Source organism: Fundulus heteroclitus, chromosome 16 (genome assembly GCF_011125445.2).
Source record: "Fundulus heteroclitus isolate FHET01 chromosome 16, MU-UCD_Fhet_4.1, whole genome shotgun sequence".
NCBI lineage: Eukaryota > Metazoa > Chordata > Actinopteri > Cyprinodontiformes > Fundulidae > Fundulus > Fundulus heteroclitus.
In genome coordinates, this window is record NC_046376.1 from 24,570,628 (window position 1) to 24,594,010 (window position 23,383).

The 23,383-nt window shown below is 38.6% G+C and overlaps 1 protein-coding gene across 5 annotated transcripts in view; it reads right to left on the minus strand.

Moving 5' to 3' along the window:
* The window catches only part of cacna1ia (calcium voltage-gated channel subunit alpha1 Ia), a 230,835-nt gene that overhangs the window by 25,311 nt on the left and 182,141 nt on the right, over positions 1-23,383 (minus strand). For all 5 annotated transcript variants that reach the window (XM_036148200.1, XM_036148199.1, XM_036148198.1 and 2 more), the window contains exons 21-31: positions 20,454-20,632; positions 19,858-19,984; positions 19,396-19,521; positions 19,198-19,287; positions 18,860-19,052; positions 17,392-17,543; positions 16,423-16,532; positions 12,272-12,405; positions 11,915-11,985; positions 4,414-4,492; positions 2,705-2,826 (exon numbers count right to left, since the gene is read on the minus strand). In XM_036148200.1, the coding sequence (XP_036004093.1) occupies positions 2,705-2,826; positions 4,414-4,492; positions 11,915-11,985; positions 12,272-12,405; positions 16,423-16,532; positions 17,392-17,543; positions 18,860-19,052; positions 19,198-19,287; positions 19,396-19,521; positions 19,858-19,984; positions 20,454-20,632 (1,383 nt within the window). The remainder of the gene's footprint in view (positions 1-2,704; positions 2,827-4,413; positions 4,493-11,914; positions 11,986-12,271; positions 12,406-16,422; positions 16,533-17,391; positions 17,544-18,859; positions 19,053-19,197; positions 19,288-19,395; positions 19,522-19,857; positions 19,985-20,453; positions 20,633-23,383) is intronic.

The following is a 23,383-nucleotide window of genomic DNA, read 5'->3' on the forward strand; positions in this document are numbered from 1 at the left end:
ACATTAGGAGCATTGCAAAAAAGTTTGAAACAGACTTTGTAGAGATAAAGCATAGGGTATTTGTCGCTTGCTTCACTTCAAAAATACTTTTTTTTAAAAACAAATACAAAACTATCACTCTTATGGCACTGAACGACAAGGCTTTAATATGCAGGAGGTGTAATCTAACTAAGCTCTATTCTTTAGTTTGTTTTGACATGTTTCATTTCAGCTCAGTGTGAGCATTCCTACAGTTTTGTTCTGCTTAATTTGCCAGTTGTGTCTCTATGTGAAAAGAAAACAACAGTAGAGACCTGACTGGTTTTATCACGCTTTGTCCACAGCTACGTGCAGCACTTGCTATTAAATATGTTAATACTGGCATGATTTTTGGAAAAACTGGACGAGTAAGTCACAAAAGTATTAATACGCCTCGAATTTGTTCTTGTTTTGAGATGTTACAACCGCAAACGTCAGTGTAATTTGTTTAGGTTTTATGTCATAGACCAACACAAAGTAGTGCAAAGCAGCAGCGTCAATAGAAGTGTCAATAGAAGTGAAAGGCACCATATTATCAAGGAATTAATTCATGTATTTAGTTGTTTGGTTTTCCAGATCGGGGGCTTTGTTTTCCACTCTGTTTAACACGAGTGCTGTGGACTTTCATCACAGCAAAGCTAAAGTGACAAGAGTTTTCTGCAGGAAGAATGCATATCTCAGCCAGGCTGTGACCACACATAACAAATTCAGCCCTCTGAGCTGAGGCTGGTCTTTTCTGTCTAATTTGGCTTGACATTTACACACTGTGCTCCTTCACAAAACATCTCCACTTTCAGAGTACATCCCCCTTCCATCTTTTTTCTTTGCATATTTCAGGCATTTGCTAAAGCAAACAAGGCATTTTCCAAAACACAGAAGCATCTTCTCTCTCTCTTTCTCTCCTGTTTTTTTTTTCTCTTACTGCTCTGCCGTCAGGTTTTTCATTTCTGCTTTAATTTTGCCTTCGGTTTGGAGAAAACGTAATAAGTGGCACTTTTAACCCCCTTTCATTTGTGGTACGGTTCAGCTGTGCCTCCCTGGAGTTTTCCCCCAATATTTAATTTGCTCTCGTTGCTGCATCACTAATTCTAACTTAGTTTTACCTAATTCAAAGCAGGTTTACTGCTCTCAAAGTGCAGGTACTATTTTTATGTCTCAAATAGCATAAATTCACCGATTTCCTTCAATTGCTTGCTACAATATGCGCTTCAAAAAAAGTTGAGGAACTTCATCCTACCCACCTTATCTATAATAGTCTGGTATGACTATTATGGACTCCCTATCATGCAAAAAATTACAACGTATAATGGAAAAATCATCTAAAATTATGGGCCACACCCTCCCTTCCATTGACAGACTGTACCAGAGACGCATTACACAACGGGCGATGAAAATCACCTCGGACCCGTCTCACCCTGCGTATCACCTGTTCACACTGTTGCCTTCTGGAAGACGCTACAGGTCTCTGCAGACAAAATCAGTCGTATTCAAAAGCAGCTTTTCCGCAATAGCCGTACCAACATTAAATCAAGCCACTAACTGATGTTTCCATGTGTGTCTATTTATTGTTGTATTGTTGTGTGGTCATTAATAAATGAATGAATGAATGAAACCAGCTCCAACACGATTTGTACTACCTTCACAGCGTAGGTATGTCGAAGAGATGTTGATTGGTGTGGAGTCATTATAAAATACTGTTTTTGCAGAGGATCATGTCTCACCCTTTCATTGAGGAGTCATCCATATGCAAAAAAGTATTTCTGCTCATTAGATGCCTCATGGTTATGAGAAGCACAATGCTTCAGATTTAATTTTTTTTAATTTTTTTTACCTTGTACTAACATTTATACTAACCTGCCTGAAATGAACCTGAAATCTTGCATTCTTTACAGTGTCTTGCACAAGTATTGATATTTCTTTAACATTTTCTATATTTGATACATTAGAAAATTATTTAAATTGTATTTTTAAAAGCCATTTATCACCTAAGCTTTTGATCTATTCTAATCCTCCATAGTTACAGTGGGGTTTCTTGGCAGCGTCTCAGTATAATACTTTCCTTGCCCTTGCTGTCAGTTTAAATGTCTTACAGGTTTGGAGTTATGACATACTCTTTTAATTTTCTGGTAGATTGAATAATGCTCCATGAGATGCTCAAAGCTCTGGTTCATGCTTTTAAGCAATCCTTGTTTTAACTTTCTCACCTACTTTATCATTGACCTGTCTCCTGTCTTATTGGATTTCCTGATGCTTTTTACTTATTAGTTTGTTTAACCAACCTCTTATGCCTTGACGGTACAGGACCCTTTACATTAAAATTAGATTACACATAGACTTTATCTACTAATTTATCTACTAATTAGTCAATTTCTGTTGGCAAGTGCCAGAGCCCGATTTATACAGAGGCTGAACAAAAATTATTTTGACATTCTTGTTTCTAAAAATAATTTGAAAAAAACATTTATTAGTTTCTGTTTCCTTCACAATTATGCACCACTCTGTGTTGGTTTATCAAATAAAATCCCAATAAATGACATGTGGGATTGCGGTTACAAAATGACAATAAGTTTGAGATTTGTGAATGCTTTTGAAAGGCATTGAAAGGCTATTTATCCTGTGAGTCTGAATCTGAAAATATTCTTCACATCTCTATCATAACAATACTGACCAAGGCATGCGTGTTTACCTTCATGATGCCGTTCCAGTTGTCGCCCGTGGAGACTTGAAACAAGGTAAGGAAGGCCATGCCAAAGTTTTCAAAGGTAGCGTGACGACTCATACCTTCACATGGATAGTCTTCATTGCAAACTGAGAGTGACAGTGAGGTTAAACGATGGAGGCAAATTAGGAGGGAAAAGGAGAGATACATGAAGAGGTGGAAAAAAACAGGGAAAAAAAGGCAAGAAGGAATGGGACAGGAAAGACACAAACAGTGCTTAAATTAGACTTTTTTACCCCCCCAAAACTGGAGATTTAGCAACCAGGCTGTTAGTGGCCACTTCTGGTGTCTAGTTTTCCAAAATCAAACTTTTTTTAATTAAAAAATGTAATGTCATAAAACTTAATCATAAATGAAAAAAAAAATGTGCTGGCTCATTGACAAAGGTAGACATTTTCCTTCCAGAACTTCACTTTGTTTAGGCGTGAAGTTTTTTCCTGTCTCTATTCAATTAAATTAGTCATGATGAGATCCTTTCACTGCCAAGAAAGAGAGACATATGATAGTTTATTCAGCTTTAATCTGGGTATTTTTGAGACACTGTTTAGAAAAATAAACACTACATAATGGCTCAATTCCCAAATCTGTCAAGAATGTTTTAGAGGAAAATACTTTAAAAGGGGAGAAATGCAGAATTTAAGGTGATTATTGGGAAAGAGATTAAAACAATCTGGGTGCTCAGCTCAAGCACGGTATAATAAGAGCAGCAAAATTAGAAGATAAACTATTCTTTCCTGTGATATACAGTGCCTTGCAATAGTAACTAATAGTCCTTAAACATCACATGTGGTAATTTTTCAACCACATATTTCAATAACGTACACTTATATAACAGGTCGACACAAAGTAGTGCATGCGTGTAAAGTGAAAGGTGTTTCTAGGTAAAAATCAAAAAAAAAAAATGCTTGTATATGCATTTAGTCCCTTTTATTATGATTACCCCTAAATAAAATGTAATCACACCTTTGTAGATCCCCCTTTTCTAGCAATTACAGCAAAAATGTGGTCTATCATGCAAATGATCTGCATCATTCATCTTTATAGAATATATTTTAATTTGTGGTTGTAACCTTTTAAAATGTGAAAAGGCTGCTTATAAATTGTTTGCAAGGCACAGTATTGTATAGTGATGCTTATTGGTCTTATAAAAATAATGGCTGAAAATATGCACTGCAAAAAGAGAACTAAAAATAAGTAAAATTTTCTTGAAATGAATGTATTTGCCCTTGATTTGAGCAGGTAAATAAGATTATCTGCCAATGGAATGAGTATTTTTACCCCTAAAATAAGATAAATAGATATACAGCACTTGAAATAAGATGATGGAGATGAATTGTCCCTATTTTAAGTGCAAAAATCTTATTCCATTGGCAAATAATCTTATTTACCTGCCCAGATCAAGGAAAAATACTCACATTTCAAGACGATTTTTCTTATTTTTAGTTCTATTTTTGCAGTGTGACTGAGTGAAATTTTCCTTCATTAGAACAGGGGTGTCTGTCCATCCGTTCATCCATCCATCTGTCTGTCATTTTTTTCTTAAATCAAAAAACCTGCTGAATTGCATTTTCACATATTGCTGGAAATTATGTACACCACAAACAATTTTTTTTTTCCTTAGCATTACTATCCATGAATCTTTGTGACTGAGCCCAAGAAAAATGGTAAAAACTTACCAAGTTCTCCAAAAAGCTCTACTCCTAAGGCGGCGTAGATGAAAAACAGCAGCATGAAGAGCAGGCCCAGGTTACCCACCTACAACACATATACGCAACATGCATAAATATGCACCAAAAAACACAAAAGCACACAAGGAAGTGTCTTGTTGTGCAGCCACCTTATGCTGTGCAATAAAGCTGTAGGATCTGCAGCAACACCTTATCTACTGAAAAGTATCTCTAATTGTAAGTGCAATGTACAGTTTGTATGTAATGGTAAGATTTTTTAAATTTTCGTCAAGCAGAGACCATAATGTTAAAATGATGCTTTAAACAGACCTAGCATTATCGTAGAAAGCAATGCTTTAGTTTCTTTTTATTTATTAGAGCAATCTTTAGAAGCATCTTTTCAGTATAAAATGCTTTTTGTTAATTATTCAGAATGTCCTTACAAAAAGAACATGTGGAATATATGTTTGCTTCTAGGTAAATATTAAAACGATCAGTACTACATGTTTGGTTTTACACGACTCAGCTTGTTTTGGCCGCGCAGTTTCTATGCCGCCTTGTTTGGATGGATAAACTGCAGCACGGCTTCCTCGGAGACTCTATCAAGCGAACCTCCTGTGATTTTTATGAATTTTGGAAGTTGGGGGGTTTGGGACTTGGCTCAGTTCCACCATGAAAAAGCCTCCTGTTTCGTGGTGGAACACAAAAATGACAATTTAATGGGGAGGAAGATGTTAGACAGTAAACACTCAGGGCTAAAATCTAATCCCATTACAGGGATATGAAACAGTCTTCTAACAGCGCTGCTCCACTGAGAGCCAGGACATTTTTATGGCTGCTAGACTTAGACATTTGTCCCAAAAAAGGGAAGTATCAGGGCCCCAACAACATGCAGTAAGGTGCAGTGTTGTGTTTTTGCTTTACTTCGTTTTTACTTAAATTAACCCATCAACAATTTCACATTTGAGACCTGTCAAATTAAGAAAAAATGTGTTTTGGGATAATGAAATATGAATGGGGAATTTTGCTGCAGCCCTGTGATGGACTGGCGATGTGTTCAGGGCATACTCCGCCTTTTGCCCAATGACCGCTGGAGATAGGCACCAGTCCCCCCCCAGACCCCTGCAGCGTGCTGTAAATTGTGGGACCTGTCAGAAACAACATTGTTTTCTTCAGTAGTCTTCTTTAGCAATCTAGTGCATCTGTTAATTGGAGCCACATACTGCTGACTTTGCTCTCCACATGCATTTATGTCCCTGTCGCTGGTTCATCTCTGTTCCTCCCTTTGATCCCTTTTAAATTTATACTGGCCACTGCAGACCAGTGACTCGCTACAGGAACAGCAGTTCTGGAGATGCTCTGATCCAGTCATCTAGCATCACAATTTGGCCCTTATTAAATTTCCTCAACTCCTTATGCTGTTCATTTTTCCTGCTTCTATCATGTTAAGTTCAATAATAAAATGTTTGTGTGCTGTAACAATGAAAAGCCCACACTACAATACAAATATGTTACCTTTCATAATAAAACTTAAAGCAACACATAAACAACAAGAAATGTTCCGATTTTTCACGGCATTACATCCATATTAGACAAATGCCTTTTTAAATCAGAATGGCAAAGATTACGTCCAAATGTGACCCACCTGTGTTTTAATGTCTCATTAATTATAATAAATACTAATCTTTCAAGATGGCATTATGGATGGTCGCCTCGGTAGCCTTCTATGCGTCTCTCTGTGAGATTTCCCGGAGACACAGAAGTTGGAAATGTGCAGGTACGCTTGTCAAGCGTTCTTTCCCATTTATTCTTCTGTCAAACGTCCACTCCCCAGTGAACAAAACTGACATACTACTCCTTCTCGGTATAAGGGACTCGGACCTCAGCTGATCTGACACCCTCTGCCTCACCGAAACCTGACTTGATGAACACATTCTGGACAGGCTCTCTGTTGGACCCCTTGCAGTTTGCTTACCAGGCAAACAGGCTGGCAGATGATGCCGCAAACTTTGGGCTACAATTGATTCTCCACCACCTCGCTCAAGACTGTAGAGATAAAATAGGACTTCTAGAAAACTCCCACAACACTGCCTCCCCTCATTATCCTTGACAACACCCATGTCTAGTGTGGATGTCTTCTGGTTACCAGGAACCACAATTTCTTGGCATCTACGATGGTTCTCATGCAAAAGCGCTGTTTGAAAAAAGGCCCAGCAGAGACTGTAAGGCAACTCAAGACAGAACAACCTTCCACAGGAGGCGCTGGCCAGCTTCTACACTGCCATTATTGAGTCTGCCCTGTTTTTGTACATCTCTGTGTAGTTTTCCTCATCCGAAAAACCGGACAGGTCCAAACTGCAACCAGTAATTAGGTCTACAGAGAGGATCATCGGGGCTGACCTCGCCTCCGTCCAGCTCTTGTACAGCTCTTGTACAGCTCTTGGGTCAGGAAAGGGGCAGCTAACATTTCTGCAGACCCACACATCCTGCATTCAAACTGTTTAGACTTTAACCTTCATGTAGGTGCTACAGAGCACTATTTATAAAAACCAAATGGCACATGGACAGTTTCTTCCTTTCTTTCTTCCTTGATTGTGCATACAATCAAGGCCAATAAAGTAGATTCTGATCTTTATTTTAATTCTTCAAACAGTTGACAGAAAAACAATGTTGTATAAGCTATTTACTAATGTCAATGAAAAACCTTTAGTCACTTCATGTGTTAGAATCTATTATGTTTGTCGATTGCATGCTACAGTTACACTCAAATGTGTAACATATCTATTATTATACATAATCTGGATTTACTGACAATATAAACTAATTGTATAAATTGTATTAGTTTTCCACATACTTCTCAGTAGTACCCTTTTTTACATTCCTATGAGATTTTTTGTAACCATTCTTATTTTAAATGAAGCCAAAAGGCTTTGTTAAAATTCTTAGTATCATATTTGGTGGCATTACATACATTTAGCAGCTTGCCATTTCAATTGCACAGTGAAACATCACCTGAAGTAAAAACTGTCACCAGGTAAAACGCTTTCAGCATCTCTAAATACACATACCCCGTGCAGACACAAAACGAGACCTCCTGGAACTGTTTAATTAGCCTTAGTTTTAATTACCTTCCTGACTGCCCTTGGGACAGAGCAAAAGCCTGGGTGTTAATGAGGATGGGATCAATAGAAAAGAAAGATGAGGAAGCCACTCTCACCACGCCACCTGTTCTATGTGTTTGCTTCATCTTGGCCTCAATGGTCAAAGGATCACATGCGTGTGTGCCTTTCCATAAATGAGGCTCAACACATGGGTTTGTGCCCATCTTCGTCAAGATAGCAATGACACTTTGAAGGCTGGTTAGATCTTTAGAAATTATACTCTCTTGCTTTCCTCTTCACACTTCCACACAATCAGAAGAGATAATTCATGCTTTTCCTCAAGAATGTGCCGCAAAAAGAGTACTGATAAAAAGTATTTGCTCCATTACAGATTTTTTTCTGTCTTAGTTCCTTTGTGATACTTAAATTTCTCATATCTAGATTACCAGATTAAAAGGCTGTCCAGACCAACATAGCCATAATTATGTAAAAATTGCATTGCCTGCCTTGTTATAGAATAGATTAACTGTGATTGACCACACTGTTTTTGCTCAATTTCATTAGTGACATGCCTTATTAGATTTAGACTGGTAAAATCAAGAAGTCACTTAAGCAGAGCCTGTCTGACAACGTGAAGTAGAGTAAAAGATCCCCAAAGGCAACACTTCATTCAGCAAGGTAAAGAAATTATAGAACAGATGAGAAGCAATGTCACTGAGAACTATCAGTCTGAAAAGACATACAAAGCAATGTTTAAGAACCCCAGAGAGAACCATCTGCCACAAAGAGAGAACAAGTGGGACAGCGGTGAAGACTACGAGGAGTGGATGGACTACCAATATCACTTCAAGAGCATACTGACAAATCTTTCAGGAGGTCACAAAAGAACAAAACAAGAGCAACATTTACTGCACTGCTGGCCTCACGTGCCTCCGTTTAGGTCAGTTTTCACGATTCAACAACAGAATAACAATACGAATAATTTTCTGCATTCTTCTCATGGATGCAGAACCTGGATCCATGAGACGGGCCCAAGGTCAGAAGAGCAAAAAGAACACCAAGATCCGTTCCACCTTTTCCAAACATCTTGCTGATCCCAAAGGCTTTGGGAAAATATACAGTGGACTGCTAGGACAAAAGCGGCCGTTGTTAAATAATATTTATTCCCTTACATTTGGGGTGAAACGGAAATCATATCTAACATCAGACATGGTGGTGGTAATCTGATTATCTGTGACTTCCTATTTAGGACCTGAAGGAGCCATTGATTTCTTTTTCCCAAAAAATCATGAAGTAGAATGTCTCTCTCACCTTAAGCTTAAGTATAACTGAGTTATACTAAAGGACAATGATTCTAAAGTACACCTGTGAGTTCACCTCTGAATGGCAAATTATTATTATTATTTTTTTTAAATTGGGTCTTTAAAGGGGCCTATTTAAGTACTATGACTTTACAAATTTCTACACCAGTAGCTCACCCTGGTTGCATACAAAGGATTTCTGATGAAATTATCGCACCCTGTTTGCTTATATTCTATTGCTGTTTTACACGTTGTCTTTGCTCTATTTTTTAGTAAACGAAGCACTTTTGTGTATATTTACAATAACAAGACTGCTTGACCGGGGAAGTACATTATTGCGCAGTCACACTATCAGTAAAAACAAAGAAGCAATGGAGCCCACAGACATATATACGACATTATAATGAACGCATACAATTATAGGTATATGTTCATTCTTACCTGTGAAAGATAATGCCAATAGATCTAGTTTGTACTGTGAATCTATGGGGACAACTAGCACATGGCAGCACATGAATGAGGCCTCTTCTCCTAATCGCTCTACTATGCCACTTCCAATATATGTCAGCGACATTGACCTGTGATTCAACGCTGAATGAGCCATGTACGTATATTTGTCTGTGATGGAGCCCAGTGAGTCAGCAACGCCCAGCGAAGGTGCAAAAAGAAATAGGTTAAGTAACCCCGACCCTGTAGATGGGGTTGGTCTTCAACCACGGCAAGCTGTTGCATTACTGTGAGGCATTGCAGGACGGTCTACTGGCTGTTACAGCAGCTGTCAGCTGTCGCCATCTTGCTTTCTGATAGGTCTGCGGTACTGCCGGCAGATGGCACAGCAATGTTTATGCCTGCTAATCGCGCCCGGGGGCAAATTATTTTTAAGCTAAAAAAGTATTAAGTTAACACTATCAGGACGAGGTATATTGTTTTATTTGAATATGAATGTATGTGGTTTTGTGTCTTCTTTTTAAAACGTGACTAGGCCCTGTTGATCTGATTGAGATGCTGTGATATTGCCTTAAACAGGCTCTGCATGCTCAAAATTCTTCAGATGTGTCTGAATTAAAACAATTCAGCAAAGAAGACTGGGACAGAATCCCTCCACAGCGATGTAAAAAAAAAAACCAGATTGTATACTGATTTTTTTGTGATAGACCAACACAAATGTTGAGCATAAGTGTGACATGGATGGAAAATGATCCATGCATTTATATTTTTTTTTCATAAAATCTTAATCTGAAATGTGTGGTAAAGTCCTCGAGGGTCAATAATTTCTATAACCAACTGGGTTTGCCACTTAAAGGTAGAATCTGCAATTGTTCTGGAAGTTTCTCCTAGTCCCTTTTTGAACAACTGCTCATTGTCAAGACTGTCTCACATGCTCTTCTGCTCCTCAGGGGAATTGCGTAAAAAAGTCTCCCAAATTTACTCTGGTCATATTTCTTCTACTGAGGCCTTCCTCCATTTTCAAAGAAACGGTTAACCGTTAAGCTAACCGGATAATAAACACTAGAACTGTGCATGCGCAGCCAGCAAGCGGAAACTAACAATGAACGAGCACACACACTGGCGTTACGTGAGCGAATCAGAATGATCGCCATGTGGACTTCCAATAGATAAGGTGATGCCCCTGGGACAGAGGGGTGTGAGGGCAGGATCAAAACTCTGACCGATCCCTGTCCTTCGGTGTAAATTGCAATGATTGGTCAGAGTTTTTACTGGCCTGCAGGTATCACACAGATCTGATATTTTAACCTCCATTTTCTGCATACATAATGTATTCACTAATGTCAGGATGGAAGGACTATTTTACCCCGTATAACAAAAAGTGTTTATTATCTAGTATAGGTTTAAAGCTGCAACTCTTTTAGTGTGTGTCTCTACAAGTTTTGTTCATCCAGAGGTTGATGTTTCCACTCATCCTTTATAAAAAAAATGTGCTCACTTATTTGGATGAAGAGCATCTGTGGACAACACTTTTCATGTTTTTCAATGGCTTCTTAATTAATTTAGTTCTGAACTTTGGGCCTGGGGTGTTCACATTCTTTAATAGGCTTTTCCCTACAGGGTCACTCTGTTTTTAGCCTCATCAATTTTCTCAATTCCCATCAACTCTGACCAACCTACCTGACCAATCTCTGTGTCCTACCTTTCAGCATGTTTTACTGTAGGGATGGTGTGTTCCTGGTGATGTAGTGTTAGGTTTCCTAAAACAGTGCTTTGCATGTAAGCCAAGACTTTCAGTTGTGGTCTTATGACTAGACCGCTAATGTTCTCTGTGTCCCCTTCATGGCCTCTTAGCACAAACCAAGCTTCTGTGGGTGTGCTGCAGAATGTTGAGGGGATGCTGGTAAATGCTCAAGGGATACTGTGGGGACGCTGCAGGGATGCTCCTAGGATGTTGGGGTAAACATGGTATGTTCGGGGGTTATGAACAGATTTAGCTTTCTCCCTCTCTTTACAAGTATGGACTTCTTTGTCTCGGTATGCCACCTAAAATTGCAAGTGGATTTGCTTGTCTAATGAAGTGTTTTAAGACCATACTGCACCTGTTGCAAATCAGTCCTATGCAAACTGAATTTAAGTTAGAATATGCAAAACATTTTAAATGAAAGGAATTAAACACTTTATATTTTCACATTCATTATCAAACATTTTTCATAATTTACCTTATCCAAACTTCTAAAGTAATCAGTTTTTGAGTGTCATTCCATACAAAGCAAGCTAACAAATGTATCACTGCATTTGAAATTTAAGTGCAATAGAATAACAGATGGCCAATGAATGTAACCTCTCTGGACAGTTCCCCACTTAATCTGCAGGGTGGTTGCCTGCTTCTCATTGACTGTGGTCTTGGTGAGGGACTGTGGACTCTCCAGATTACTGAAAGCAAAGGCAAGACATTTTCTGTGCATGTGCATTTGTGTTCCACTCTCTTTGACTTTGACGTGATTGAGGGTCTACTAGAGATACCTAAAAGGCAACCGTAAATGGGAAGCAGGGTGTTTTTGCCATGACTATTGACTGGTAAAGGACACAGTTTCTCCGAGGGAATGCTGTGTCTTAGTCTGGGAGCATAGAGGGTAAGCAGACAGTATTCAGGTGTACCTGAGGCAGGGCTTGAACAACTGTATCCAACAAGGCTCTCATACCGGTCGCCATCTTCAGCAGCTTCAGTACTGTGTGTGCAAAGAGATAAAAAAGGAGATTAAGGATGGCTTGGAGGGGGAATTCTTCAAGTTGACAGTAAAGAAACATTAGACAATGGGAACATGCTTATTCTTTTTAATATGAACAAGACTCCAGCCTACTGCTGATATGCAGCTAACTCATCTGTGAAAGTAATTAACAGTATAAACATTTATGCATTAACACACTAACAAGATTCCATCTTTTTTTCACAGGAGGTGTGGTGTGAAATGGGTGTGCGTGAATAAGGATTTCTGAAATGCCTGGCATTTGTACCTCGTGCTATCCTCAGAACCCTCATGATTCTGATGATGGTGGGGTTGATGGGCAGGGCGGCACTGATCTCAATCTCTTCCAAAGTGATGCCCATTACTGACAGGAGAACAATGGCTAGGTCCAGTTGGTTCCACCTAATGCAAAGCCCATACATAAACAATCAGGATGCAGTTGAAACCTCTTCATACTTTGCTCCTAAAGAGCCACACTTTTTTTTAATTAGTAACAATAGTCTCGGTAAACTTTTAGTTTTTTTTAAAGGGTTTTTTAAAGTTTTACTTTGGGTGGATTTTCTTTCATATCTTGTCATTTTTCCCATCCTTGACAGGATACTGTGCAGTGTGTTACAAAAATGGCTAAACTGGACATGCAAATAACCAAACCAAAATGTTTGGTCCAAAAAAAATCTATCCATTGTAGAAGGAAATAATCAGAAAGTCACGTCTTTGAGAAAAAGGAAAAATATATTTTCCCACTAAAATAATCCGTTAACATATTTTGGTAAAAGATGATGTTCAGACAGGTAGATGAGACAGGTAGAAAAGGGAGAGAAGCTTTTTAAAGGAGGACAGGACTGAACTCGTTTGCTGTGTAGGAAGACTTACAAGGAGAGGATTTTAGCCAGTGTGGAAACAGCAATGGTTTTTTTATATGTGGTTTAGCTGTGAAATACCATAGTATGATGCTAAAATAAATAGTCTTGGAGGGCATGGTGAGGAGTTTTTGTTTTTACCTGTGCGTGTGTGTGTGTGCGCGCTTGAGGGATGGAGAGGTGCTTTGCTTACCTGTACGAGGAGCTACAAGACCTTCTTTTTCCACTTTTTGGCCTTTTAGTTTGCTGTATAACTGAAGGATTCAGGAATTACAGCCATTTGAAGTTCATATACAGAGGTGTTTTCTAATGTGTCCCTTTGGAGACTCCAAACAGCCAGAAAAACCAGAAAAACCTCTCCAGATTAGCCAGTTTTTGCCTTATTGTAGTAGTAGTAGGTAGAGCTTGTATTTAATTACTCATTTGATACCTGAGTCCATATCTTTAGCCCTCCATGTAGAGTTACATAAAAAATACTAAAAAATCCTGATGAGAGAAAAACCTGTGACAACTCTGTGTTATTCATCTTTCCTCCAAAGGGTTGAAGAACTGCAGCTAATTTAACTCACGTATGTGTTTTGCAGACATTTTTAGATGTTTAGGGATGATGACGTATCCGGTGTGATTAAACCTTTAGCAGAGTTATGCAACGACATTGAAACCTGTAATTTTTAAATCATCAACATTTTATTTGAAGTTTTCTCCCCTGCTGTGCGACTTCCTCTCAGGGATTTTAGTCCTGCTCTGTTCTCCTTCCTTTCAATACCCTAAAAGATCACCGTAAATTGTTTGAATGACTATCTCCCGGTTGCTCCTTTCCCAATCATCAACAACAGTTTTGAAAAAGGTCCTCCTCCCATACATCGCAGCTGCTTTCCCTGCTGACCAGAACCAACATCAGTTTGAATACAGAGCAAAGAGGTCAACAGAGGATGGCGTAATAGCAGCTCTCCACACCAGCCCTGACCCACCTGGAGAAGGACAGCACCTACGCCAGGATTTTGTTTGTGGACTTGAGTTCTGCCATTACCGCTGTTATTTCCCATTAACTGGGTAATAAGCTGCGTGACCTGGATCTGGGTAGTTCGCTGTGCCGTTGGATTCTGGATTTCCTCAGCAACAGTCAGAGTACTGCTGCACTGTGTAGATAAACAGTTTTTATTCCAGAGTGGTCAAATCAATCACCCCTATTACTTGAGGACACCTTACGGACAGAATGTATTAAATCCTCTGATGACTGATAACCTTTTCTGTGTATTACTTAGTGTATTATTTTTTGCATAGATATGCGTCTGATTTTCACTATGTCAAACGAGAGCTGCTAAACTTTTCCTTGTGTGATACATTGATAAACGTTATTCTATTCTTAGTCCTACACTGTCCACTTGGTGACAAGGCAAAAGAAGTGGGCAGCATTCTCTATCAGCTGTGTCCATGGTATTACAATGTTTATATATATATATATATATATATATATATATATATATATATATATATATATATATATATACACACTATATATATATATACACACACACACACACACACACACACACACACACACACACACACATATTTAAAACCCACGTACCTGCAAATAAACCCTGTTTCTGTACATTTATCTGTTAGTTTCTGCTCCAGTGACCCAGTTCTGAAGCTGCAAGTGACCCTGGACAATAAATCACTCTATGCACGATGACTGTTCACAGCTGTTGCTGGCACAACATAAAAAGAGACAAAGAGCTCGGAGATAACCGAGTGATAAATTTTCCCTATATCCGCCCATCTATTTCTAATTTCATCACTCGTTTGTGCCCTTCCTCTTTCGTCTTTGATCAGTCTAGCTTCCCCTGCCATATATTATCTGTCCTGTCTTTCTCGAACCATTTCTTCCCATCCTCTCATCGGAATCTAAAATAGGTCATGACATTAAGTTATCATCAGTAGTATATAACCACCCAACTTGCATTCCAACTTAATTGGACGGCACTTATCCTAGATAAGAAGGGGATATCGGTGGTGTCACGTTTCCTGCTTGTTATGACTGACAGAAAATGAGGTGGAACAATGTTAAGGTGTTCTTACCATGAGAACCAAACAAAGATGAAAGTATGTGAGATGTAGGAACTCAAAGTCCAACAGCTTAGTCCTATAACATCATATGTGAAAAGTTGTGAGACAAGTTGATTTGGTTTTGCACAAATCCTTACAAATAACTAACACACAGCACACATGAAATAATGGAACAACAAATGTACAGCACCTCTCATACATATTGGCAACCCTGTTAAAGATGCATAAAAAGCCCTTAAGTAAATTATATTTTTTCTTGCATAATAGAGAAAAAGAATAGCCATAATCTTACAGTGAAAATTCCAAGGAATCCAACAATAATTTGAGAACATTTATTAAACGGGAATGAAACCCTACTTCGGGAAATAGCTACAGTATTTTCATCAAAATCAAAGGGCTAGGGGTTACCAAAACTGTTAGCATGCCTGCTCTTAATTCTTTGCACTCTCCTCTTTTACCAATAGTATAAGACCTTATCTTCTATAACAATCTTTGATCTGTATTCCATGTACAAACACTCTTGACCACAACATTACAGATCTGCCACCATATCAATGGACATGGTGTGTTTTTGCAGTTATTCATCCATTGCTTAACACCCGTAGCATTTTGCAAATTTAACAAAATGCCATTTGGGATGTTAGGACAGGGTTTTTTTTTTCTCTGTCATGAATTAAAGGTGATAAAATTTGTTAGGGAGACTTGGTGGTCTGCAAGTGGCCACTCTCTACTCCAGTTAAAGAGCATTGCAAACGTGTTTAACCCGTTTTACCACCTTCCTGACTGTGCAAAGAAAATTATGGGTCATCATTCCATAAGAAAAAATAAACACTGGGTCATGTCATATTCAAACTGCAGGGAAATAGCTAAAGTATAAATTAAAGTAGGATTACCATGAAAATATATACTGTGGACCTGGTGGACCTTCTGTTAGTCATGAAGGATCTCCCCCCTCTGATTAAATGTACGTAGTTCAAATAAAGATTTGGATTTTAAAATTCTCTTAGTGTGACTTAATGCCTCTGCATCAAAAAATACATTAGTTTTAAGGATTTTAATGTGTCTTTAGCAGTAACAGCATTACGTGTGGAGTTTGCTGTAAGTCGGTGATCTCCGTCGACAGTATACATAAGCAGGGATATTTCCAAAACAGAGAACAGCCAGCTCAAATAGTTTAACGTATCTTATAATCCTCGATGCTGTCAAAACTGTTAGACCTCATTCCATTAATTTTGGATCAAAGCAAAATGGTGATTTATAAAGAAACACTTTATTATGGCGCTATTTATATAGCATGTTTAGTCATTAGATTAACGTTTGTGCCAGAGCTTTAATCGTCCTTTAATGTTTGAAATCGTTTTCTAATCACATTTGTTATAAATATAAAAAAGTGGCATGTTGCAGTCTTTTTAAAATACAACTTGTTTTCCAACTCCTTTATGCTCGCAGTTCTGAAAATTCAACAGGTGTGAATGGACGCTATTACCTGTCTTTGAAGAAGCGCCGGAATCCAAAGGCGATGAGCTTGAGAATGGCCTCCAGCACAAATGTGGATGTAAAGAAATAGTTGCAGTACTTGAGGGCAAGGTCCAGGGACTGAAAGACGAAGAGAGTGAAAGAGGCACTTAAGTGTGTGTCTATGTGTGAGAAATAGAGTAACAGGACCCGTGTTAAAAGTCCCAGCAGGAAGAAAGTATAAACTGGAACGGTTCCATATATTTCTGGACTGAAATCAAAAAGGCTTAAGGCCATATCAGTACATTCCGCCTTTTATAATATTACGTGCGCTGCTACACTATGTCCTCTAACGTATAGGCAAGTCAAGGTGAGGTTTCAGCATTGACGAGCCAAACATGCTGTAATTATTTAAAAGCCGGTCCAGAATTATTACCCTGCCGTGCTTGTTTGACTCTTTCCTCCTTTCACATAAACGGCGGCGTCTTCAAACAAGTGGGGAGGCTGCCAAATGTCAGGACCAACAACTGACAAACACAGGTGAGACCTGTGATATTTATCTAATGCTCAGTACATATGAGAAAGCCCGTGCCATTTTTAAAGGTCAAACGGGTGTCTGATCGCAAGATAATCTCTTTAACTTTGGCACAAAAAGTCCCATCAGTTATTCACTTGCATTTGCTGTGCATGAATGGAGCAATACGCTTCTCTGACAGCAGCCACGTCGGATCAGCAGTGAATTTATGTTGGGACCACAGCGACCCTCAAAACTGGCTGTAGAAGTGCCTGAGTATAGAGTTGTTTGACTGGTAGGTGGTGTCACTGGACCCTGCTTAAGAGGCCGTGGTTCAGAGGTGAGAAGATGTGCTCAGATTCAAGGCAAACCATAAAAGCCATAAAAAGGCAAAGGAAACTCATAGACAAACTTTGTCTTTTGCATTCACTAAACATGAGGCATTTGGACCCTCCAAAGGCAAATCAAGCAAGCTTCTTTCCTTACTCGGGGTTGATTATAGTGCTCCAATGACATCGTGATGACATTTATACAGATGATGAAGGTGATGATGAGGTCCAGGTAGTGGTTTGTGCAGAGCGTGTGGATCATCAGGCGCACGTTCCCGTAGCTGGCATAGTAAGGCAGCTTCTGAGCTTCTGCAAGGGAAAAAATATCATACTAATTTCAAGTCAATCAAATTTGATTGCTTGTCCTTACTCAGTGGTGGTTCTAGACCAAATTTAGCAGGGGGGCCATGGAGGGGCCAGTGTTTTTTCACAGGGGCACAGAACAAAAGATTTGGGGAAAAAACCTAAACAGGTCAACATTTCATCGTTTAATATATTAAGTAAGCCAAAGAGCCAATTGTGGCTCTGGAACTGCAGGTTGCAGACCCCTGATTTTTTCTCAATACAGTGGGAGCTTAATGTGGAACAGCTTAATTTTTTAATTATAGTTATTTTTTTATATTTATTTTTTTATTATTTTGTTATTTTATTATTGGGTAAAACCATAGAAAATACAACTGATCCAAATGACCAGTCAGTCACGGTATCTTTTTATCATTTATCATCCTAAGAAATGTATTATCATGTCTTTAGTACAGGGGCCATAATAGGGGCCAGGAACAGTTCTACAGGGGCACAGGCCCCTGTTGGCCCCTGTCTAGAACCGCCCCTGTCCTTACTATCACATTAATGTTCAAAGTAACGCGAGGATCAAACTTTTCAAGACATATTAAACAAACAGAGAAGTAATACGGTGCTTCACGTAGCTATTAATACTTTTTGAATTTTATTTATGCTGTGGCAACAACTTGCCATATATTTCGTTGGGATTTTAAGTAAGAATCCAAACAAAGTAGCACCTACAACAGCAATACAATAATATATTATTATTATTTTGTGTTGGAAGGAAAATGATAAATGCTTTTAATTTTCTTTACAAATGAAAAACTAAAAATGTGGTGTGTATTTGTGGAAAAGAGTATTTAGCCTCATATACTCTGACACCCCAATGCACCCAATTACCTTCAAATGTAACCTAATTAGTAAATAGAGAATAAACATGATCATGCATACCAACAAACACCCAACATAAAGCGGCAGACAAGTTTAAAACAGCATTAGAAAATAAAACATGAAAGCTTTAAATATCTTATAAAGCATCACTCAATACATCCTCAAGAAGAGAATAATAACCGTTCAAGAGGCCAATGTCAACTCTGGAGGAGCTGTAGAGTTCCACTGTTAAGTTGGGAGTCATTCAACAGTACAACTATCAGATGTGTACACCACACATCTGGCCATTAAGGATTTTTGATGATGCTGATCTACCAAATAAAATCTCAATAAAATAATTATTTTTTTGTAATTTGACAAAACATTTAGGAAGAGGAATACTATTTTTTTTCGGTCATCAGTTGAGGTTGTGTCTATTGTTATGGCCTTTTCCACTCATTCGTCTCACTTACTCCTCCTCTTTTTTTCCATCCGCCGTTGTCGCTTCTCCTCGCGCCTCTTGGCCTCCTCCACCTCCTGATGCTGGCGACACTTGTGGAAGTTTTCCACCACCACGCCAACGAACATGTTGAGGACAAAGAAGCTGACGATGAGGAGGAAGGAGATGAAATAAAGAAGCATCCACGGGTTGTTGTTGGTTATCGGCTATAATTGGAGTGGTTGAAGGATGTAATGTAGGTTGATGAGATGGTATGAAAGGAAGAGAAAACAGAAATCACAAAAGAGGCAGAAAATATATTTTTTTTCTTTGACATAAAAACCTGTTTGCTGTCACTTAATATGGAAATACCTGTTGGTCAACACCCACTGCATCCAGTCCGTGGTACATGATATTTACCCAGCCGTCTTTGGAGGCAAGTACGAACAGGGACATCAGAGCCTTGGATAAAAAGTTATTTCAGGTTAATTTTTTTATACAAATTTCCTAATTTGCTGGATAACAATTCCTCTGTTTTCAAGATCTAAAAAGAACACATATGATCCCCACCTGTCCTAAGTTATCAAAGTTGTACTTATGGTGGACCCACTTGTAGTTTGCTTGCAGACAATCAGACTTGTTGGTGATGTTTTTGACATCGGGGCCGAGACAGTAGAAAAATTTGCCCTTAAAAAGCTGCAAAAGAAAGAGAAGAAGTCTGAGGCCATCTTCTTTTTTTTATAACAGACAGAGAAATAAGCCATTGGGTGTCGCTCTAATGAGATAAAATAATGAGCTGGTGGAGAGACCCAACAGCTGAAAATGTCGTATAAGAAAAGAAAGACAATTAAGACTTTTCTTGAGAGAAAAACACTTCGGGATTAAAGCGGTTTTGGATTAATTATTTAAGCCTGCAGTGTTATAAACTGTTCTGGATACAGAACAGTTTATAACAGAAAGAACAGAAAGAGTCATTAACCGCATTCGTTGCATACAATAAAAGGGTCTAAGTTGAAGACCGATGCCACCCACCTGTACTCCAAGGATGCCAAAGATGATAAAGAATGCACAACAGATGAGCACAATGTTGCCGATTGGTTTGAGGGAAGTGATGAGAGTCTCCACCACCAGCTTTAATCCTGGAGCTCTGCTAATTACTCTATAAAGAGGTGTGACATAACAGGAGCAATTATCTACACAATTGTACACATTTGTTGAAATATTGTATGAATTGTGTAAAAAAATAACTAAGGTTAAATCAACATTTTTATTAATGTCATGTTTCTACTTGCTGTTGCAGTAGTTAAGTAAATAGAAACATGTATGGCTTTTAGATACAAATTTTAAACTGCTGTATGTTTCTAAGGTTTATTACAAGATGTGTTTTGGGGAATTCTACCATTAAGTAATAGTAACTGTATGTTTTCAACTAAATATTGATATATATTCAGATATTTGTAACTAATTAAATCATATATTAACCTTTTATTATTTTGGCAGAATTGCCTATTTTAATCAACTGAAACACACACCAACATAAATCTACATCAAGACGAGTACAATTTTCATACTAACATTACATGGGATACTACAAATATGCACTTAGTGTGCCATGTCTCAATGTGTACCTGAGTGGACGCAACGTTCGGAGCAGTCTAAGTACTCTGAGCACACCCAAGATTTTCGCTCCTCCCGCCATGGACACTACAATATCAATCAACGACACAAAAACCAGGAATCCATCCAGAATGTTCCAGCTGCTCCGCAGATAAGCCTGCTCGCCCATATACAGTCCCATGGAAACCACCTGAGAAGAAAGGTGGTGAAGCAATATGATGAGAACATGGACTTAGTGTGTCAAGGCAGCTTAAACATAAATCACAGACAGATTGTCTGCTTCAGACCCAGTTTTATAAATATTTATAGCATGAAAAAATATATTAATTTCACAATGGTGAGAGGAGCAGAGAAGTAAAAAAATGCATGCTAAGAGTCTATCCAGAACACTGACTTGTTCTGGATACACAAACTATGATAGAACATGTGTTAGAAAATAGCTGGCACAGCTGGCACCTGCAGGTAATAGTGACAGTCGGCATCGTTTATCTCAAGACAGAGTTCAGAGATGAAGTAGGGCCTCAAAGCCAAACTTTCGTCCTTGCCTTTTAAAAATACTGTGCAACATGTAATGAAACTTTAGTCCTTTTGTAGGTCAGAAAGTAACTCGTGGATGTGCAAACATTACAGTTTGGATTCACAGAGGGATACTGAATCTTGCACATTGGAAGTGGAAGCATCATTTGTCAAAACGCTGGCCGGCGTTTTTTTCTCCAGTTTACATCTATGGATAGGCCGCTGATGTTGTAAACTTTTATGAATACCTTGGTACAATTATTGACAACTGCTAGACCATTGAGGCTAATATGTTGTATGTGTTATTATAGGAAATTGAGAATTTTTTTATTGAATGGTAACACCCTTTTAAGAAAATGTTTTTCTGTCTCATTAAGTCAGTTTTAACATTTTTTGGTGCTTTGAGTACATCACACTGAATTTTTTCATTTGATTTTAATTGAATTCAAAAATCCTACGTTTATTGAAAAATACCTTATCAAACGCAAAGGGGAGACTAAATATCGTTGTAACTCATATTATAGGGGTTTCTTCAACAAGTCGTTGTAGTGTCTCCTGTCTTACACCAGATCTGGAGAAGCCTCTGAAGACACAAATAAAGAGGATGCTCATGGTTGTCCATAATGGCTCTTTATTTTATGAAGAATCCTTCTTTGTCAAATAATCTAGAGATGCTGTAGAGGAGTACCCAGAACAGAGCCATCCTTCTTTGTAAGCGTATTGAGCTTATTTAAGTCAGTTGCTCTGATGCTGCTACCCCAACAGATGATAACAGAGGAGATCACACTCTCCCCAACAGACTTATAGAAGATCTGCAGCATCTTGTTGCAAACCCTGAAGGACCTAAGCTTTCTCAGTAAGTACAGTCTGCTCTGTCCCTTCTTGTAGACTTTCACAGTTGTATCTCCATCCCAGTCTGTTGTCTAGATTACCACTGAGGTATTTATACTCCTCCACCACCTCCCCTTCTTCTCCCATGATGGAAATACTGTTGGACCATTCCTGTTTCCGCCTGAAATCTAAAATCATCTCCCTGGCTTTATTCACTTTTAGGAAAACTGTTTCCAGACCATGGCACAAAGCAGTTCACCAGCTGCCTGTACTCAGCTTCTTGTCCATCTCTGCTGCACCGAACGACTGCTAAGTCATCTGAGTATTGCTGTAGATGACAAGAATCTGTCTTGTACTGGAAGTCTGAGGTGTACAGAGTGAAAAGGAATGGTGAGAGTACAGTCCCCTGTGGTGCTACTGTTGCTGACTGCCTGGTTAGACAGACAAGTCCTTCAGTCCTACAAACTGTGGTCATTTTGTCAAGTAGTCTCTGATCCAGGCAATTGCTGAGGCCTCTATCTGAGACTTCTGGGGTTTCTGACAAAACAAATCATCTTAACAACAAAAGGGTGTACTTTTTTTTTTAGCCCAGATTGAACAGCTTTTAGAAAATGTGCAGCAAAATGACAAGGATATGTTTTGTAGAGCTCACACAACTTTATCATGCTTGCAGGGTTCTAGCATTGGATTCCAGATACATGGTAATGAGCTGCAATACGAAAAGGTATTGTACAGTTCTCCCTGTTAGTGTCAGCCTCATTAACAGTTTGACCTGAAAGGCTCAAATAGAGACTCAAATAGCTTATGTTTGTACCTTGGTTGTATCATGAAAGTTCTTTCAGCTGCATTTGCACTTCTCTTTACATTTGTTCTTTGCTGGCTGCAAAAAAAATTGCTCCTTGGGGACAATGAAATTTATCTTGATCTTGTGTGTCTGCTTAGGCAAAAATCTGCCACTGACATTTGAAGCTGTTTGCCAAGTGTTCAGCAAAGCTTTGACCGACCATGAGGGAGTTGTGTGCAAACATCAAAATGGTTGAAAAGTCAGTGCTTGGAAAACATCTGATGTCTGAATGCGAAAAGTGTTAACTGATTCCCATCATAAAAAAAAAAACTGAACCTTTTTGCAGTTTTAACTTTGCCGTAATGTGCACGTTTCAACTGTATGCCAATGTTTATGGTAGTCATCTTGGTGATGCTAAAATCCTATTTCATTTCTATCAAACTTTGTTTTATTATTGGTATTTCTAATGAATGCCACAAAAGGGTAAATGTGATTTTTATGAAAGCCTGCAAGCGAAAACACCATAAAAAACACTTTAATGCATTTATTATCTTGTCAATTCAGTTGCCATGTCTAGAAATGGTTTTGACTTGAGTCTTGATGTGAGAAAAACATAGCAGATTTCATGCAATGCCAAATGCATACATGTTGGAATACAGGCATGTTGTTTTACTGCATGATGCCAGAGTAAGGCAAGGCAAGTTTATTTATAAAGCACTTTTCAGTATCAAGATGATTCAAAGTGCCATAAAATACTTTTACAGTGATGTCACCTTTTTGATGTTTCCCCTACTTAATAATCACTTGACT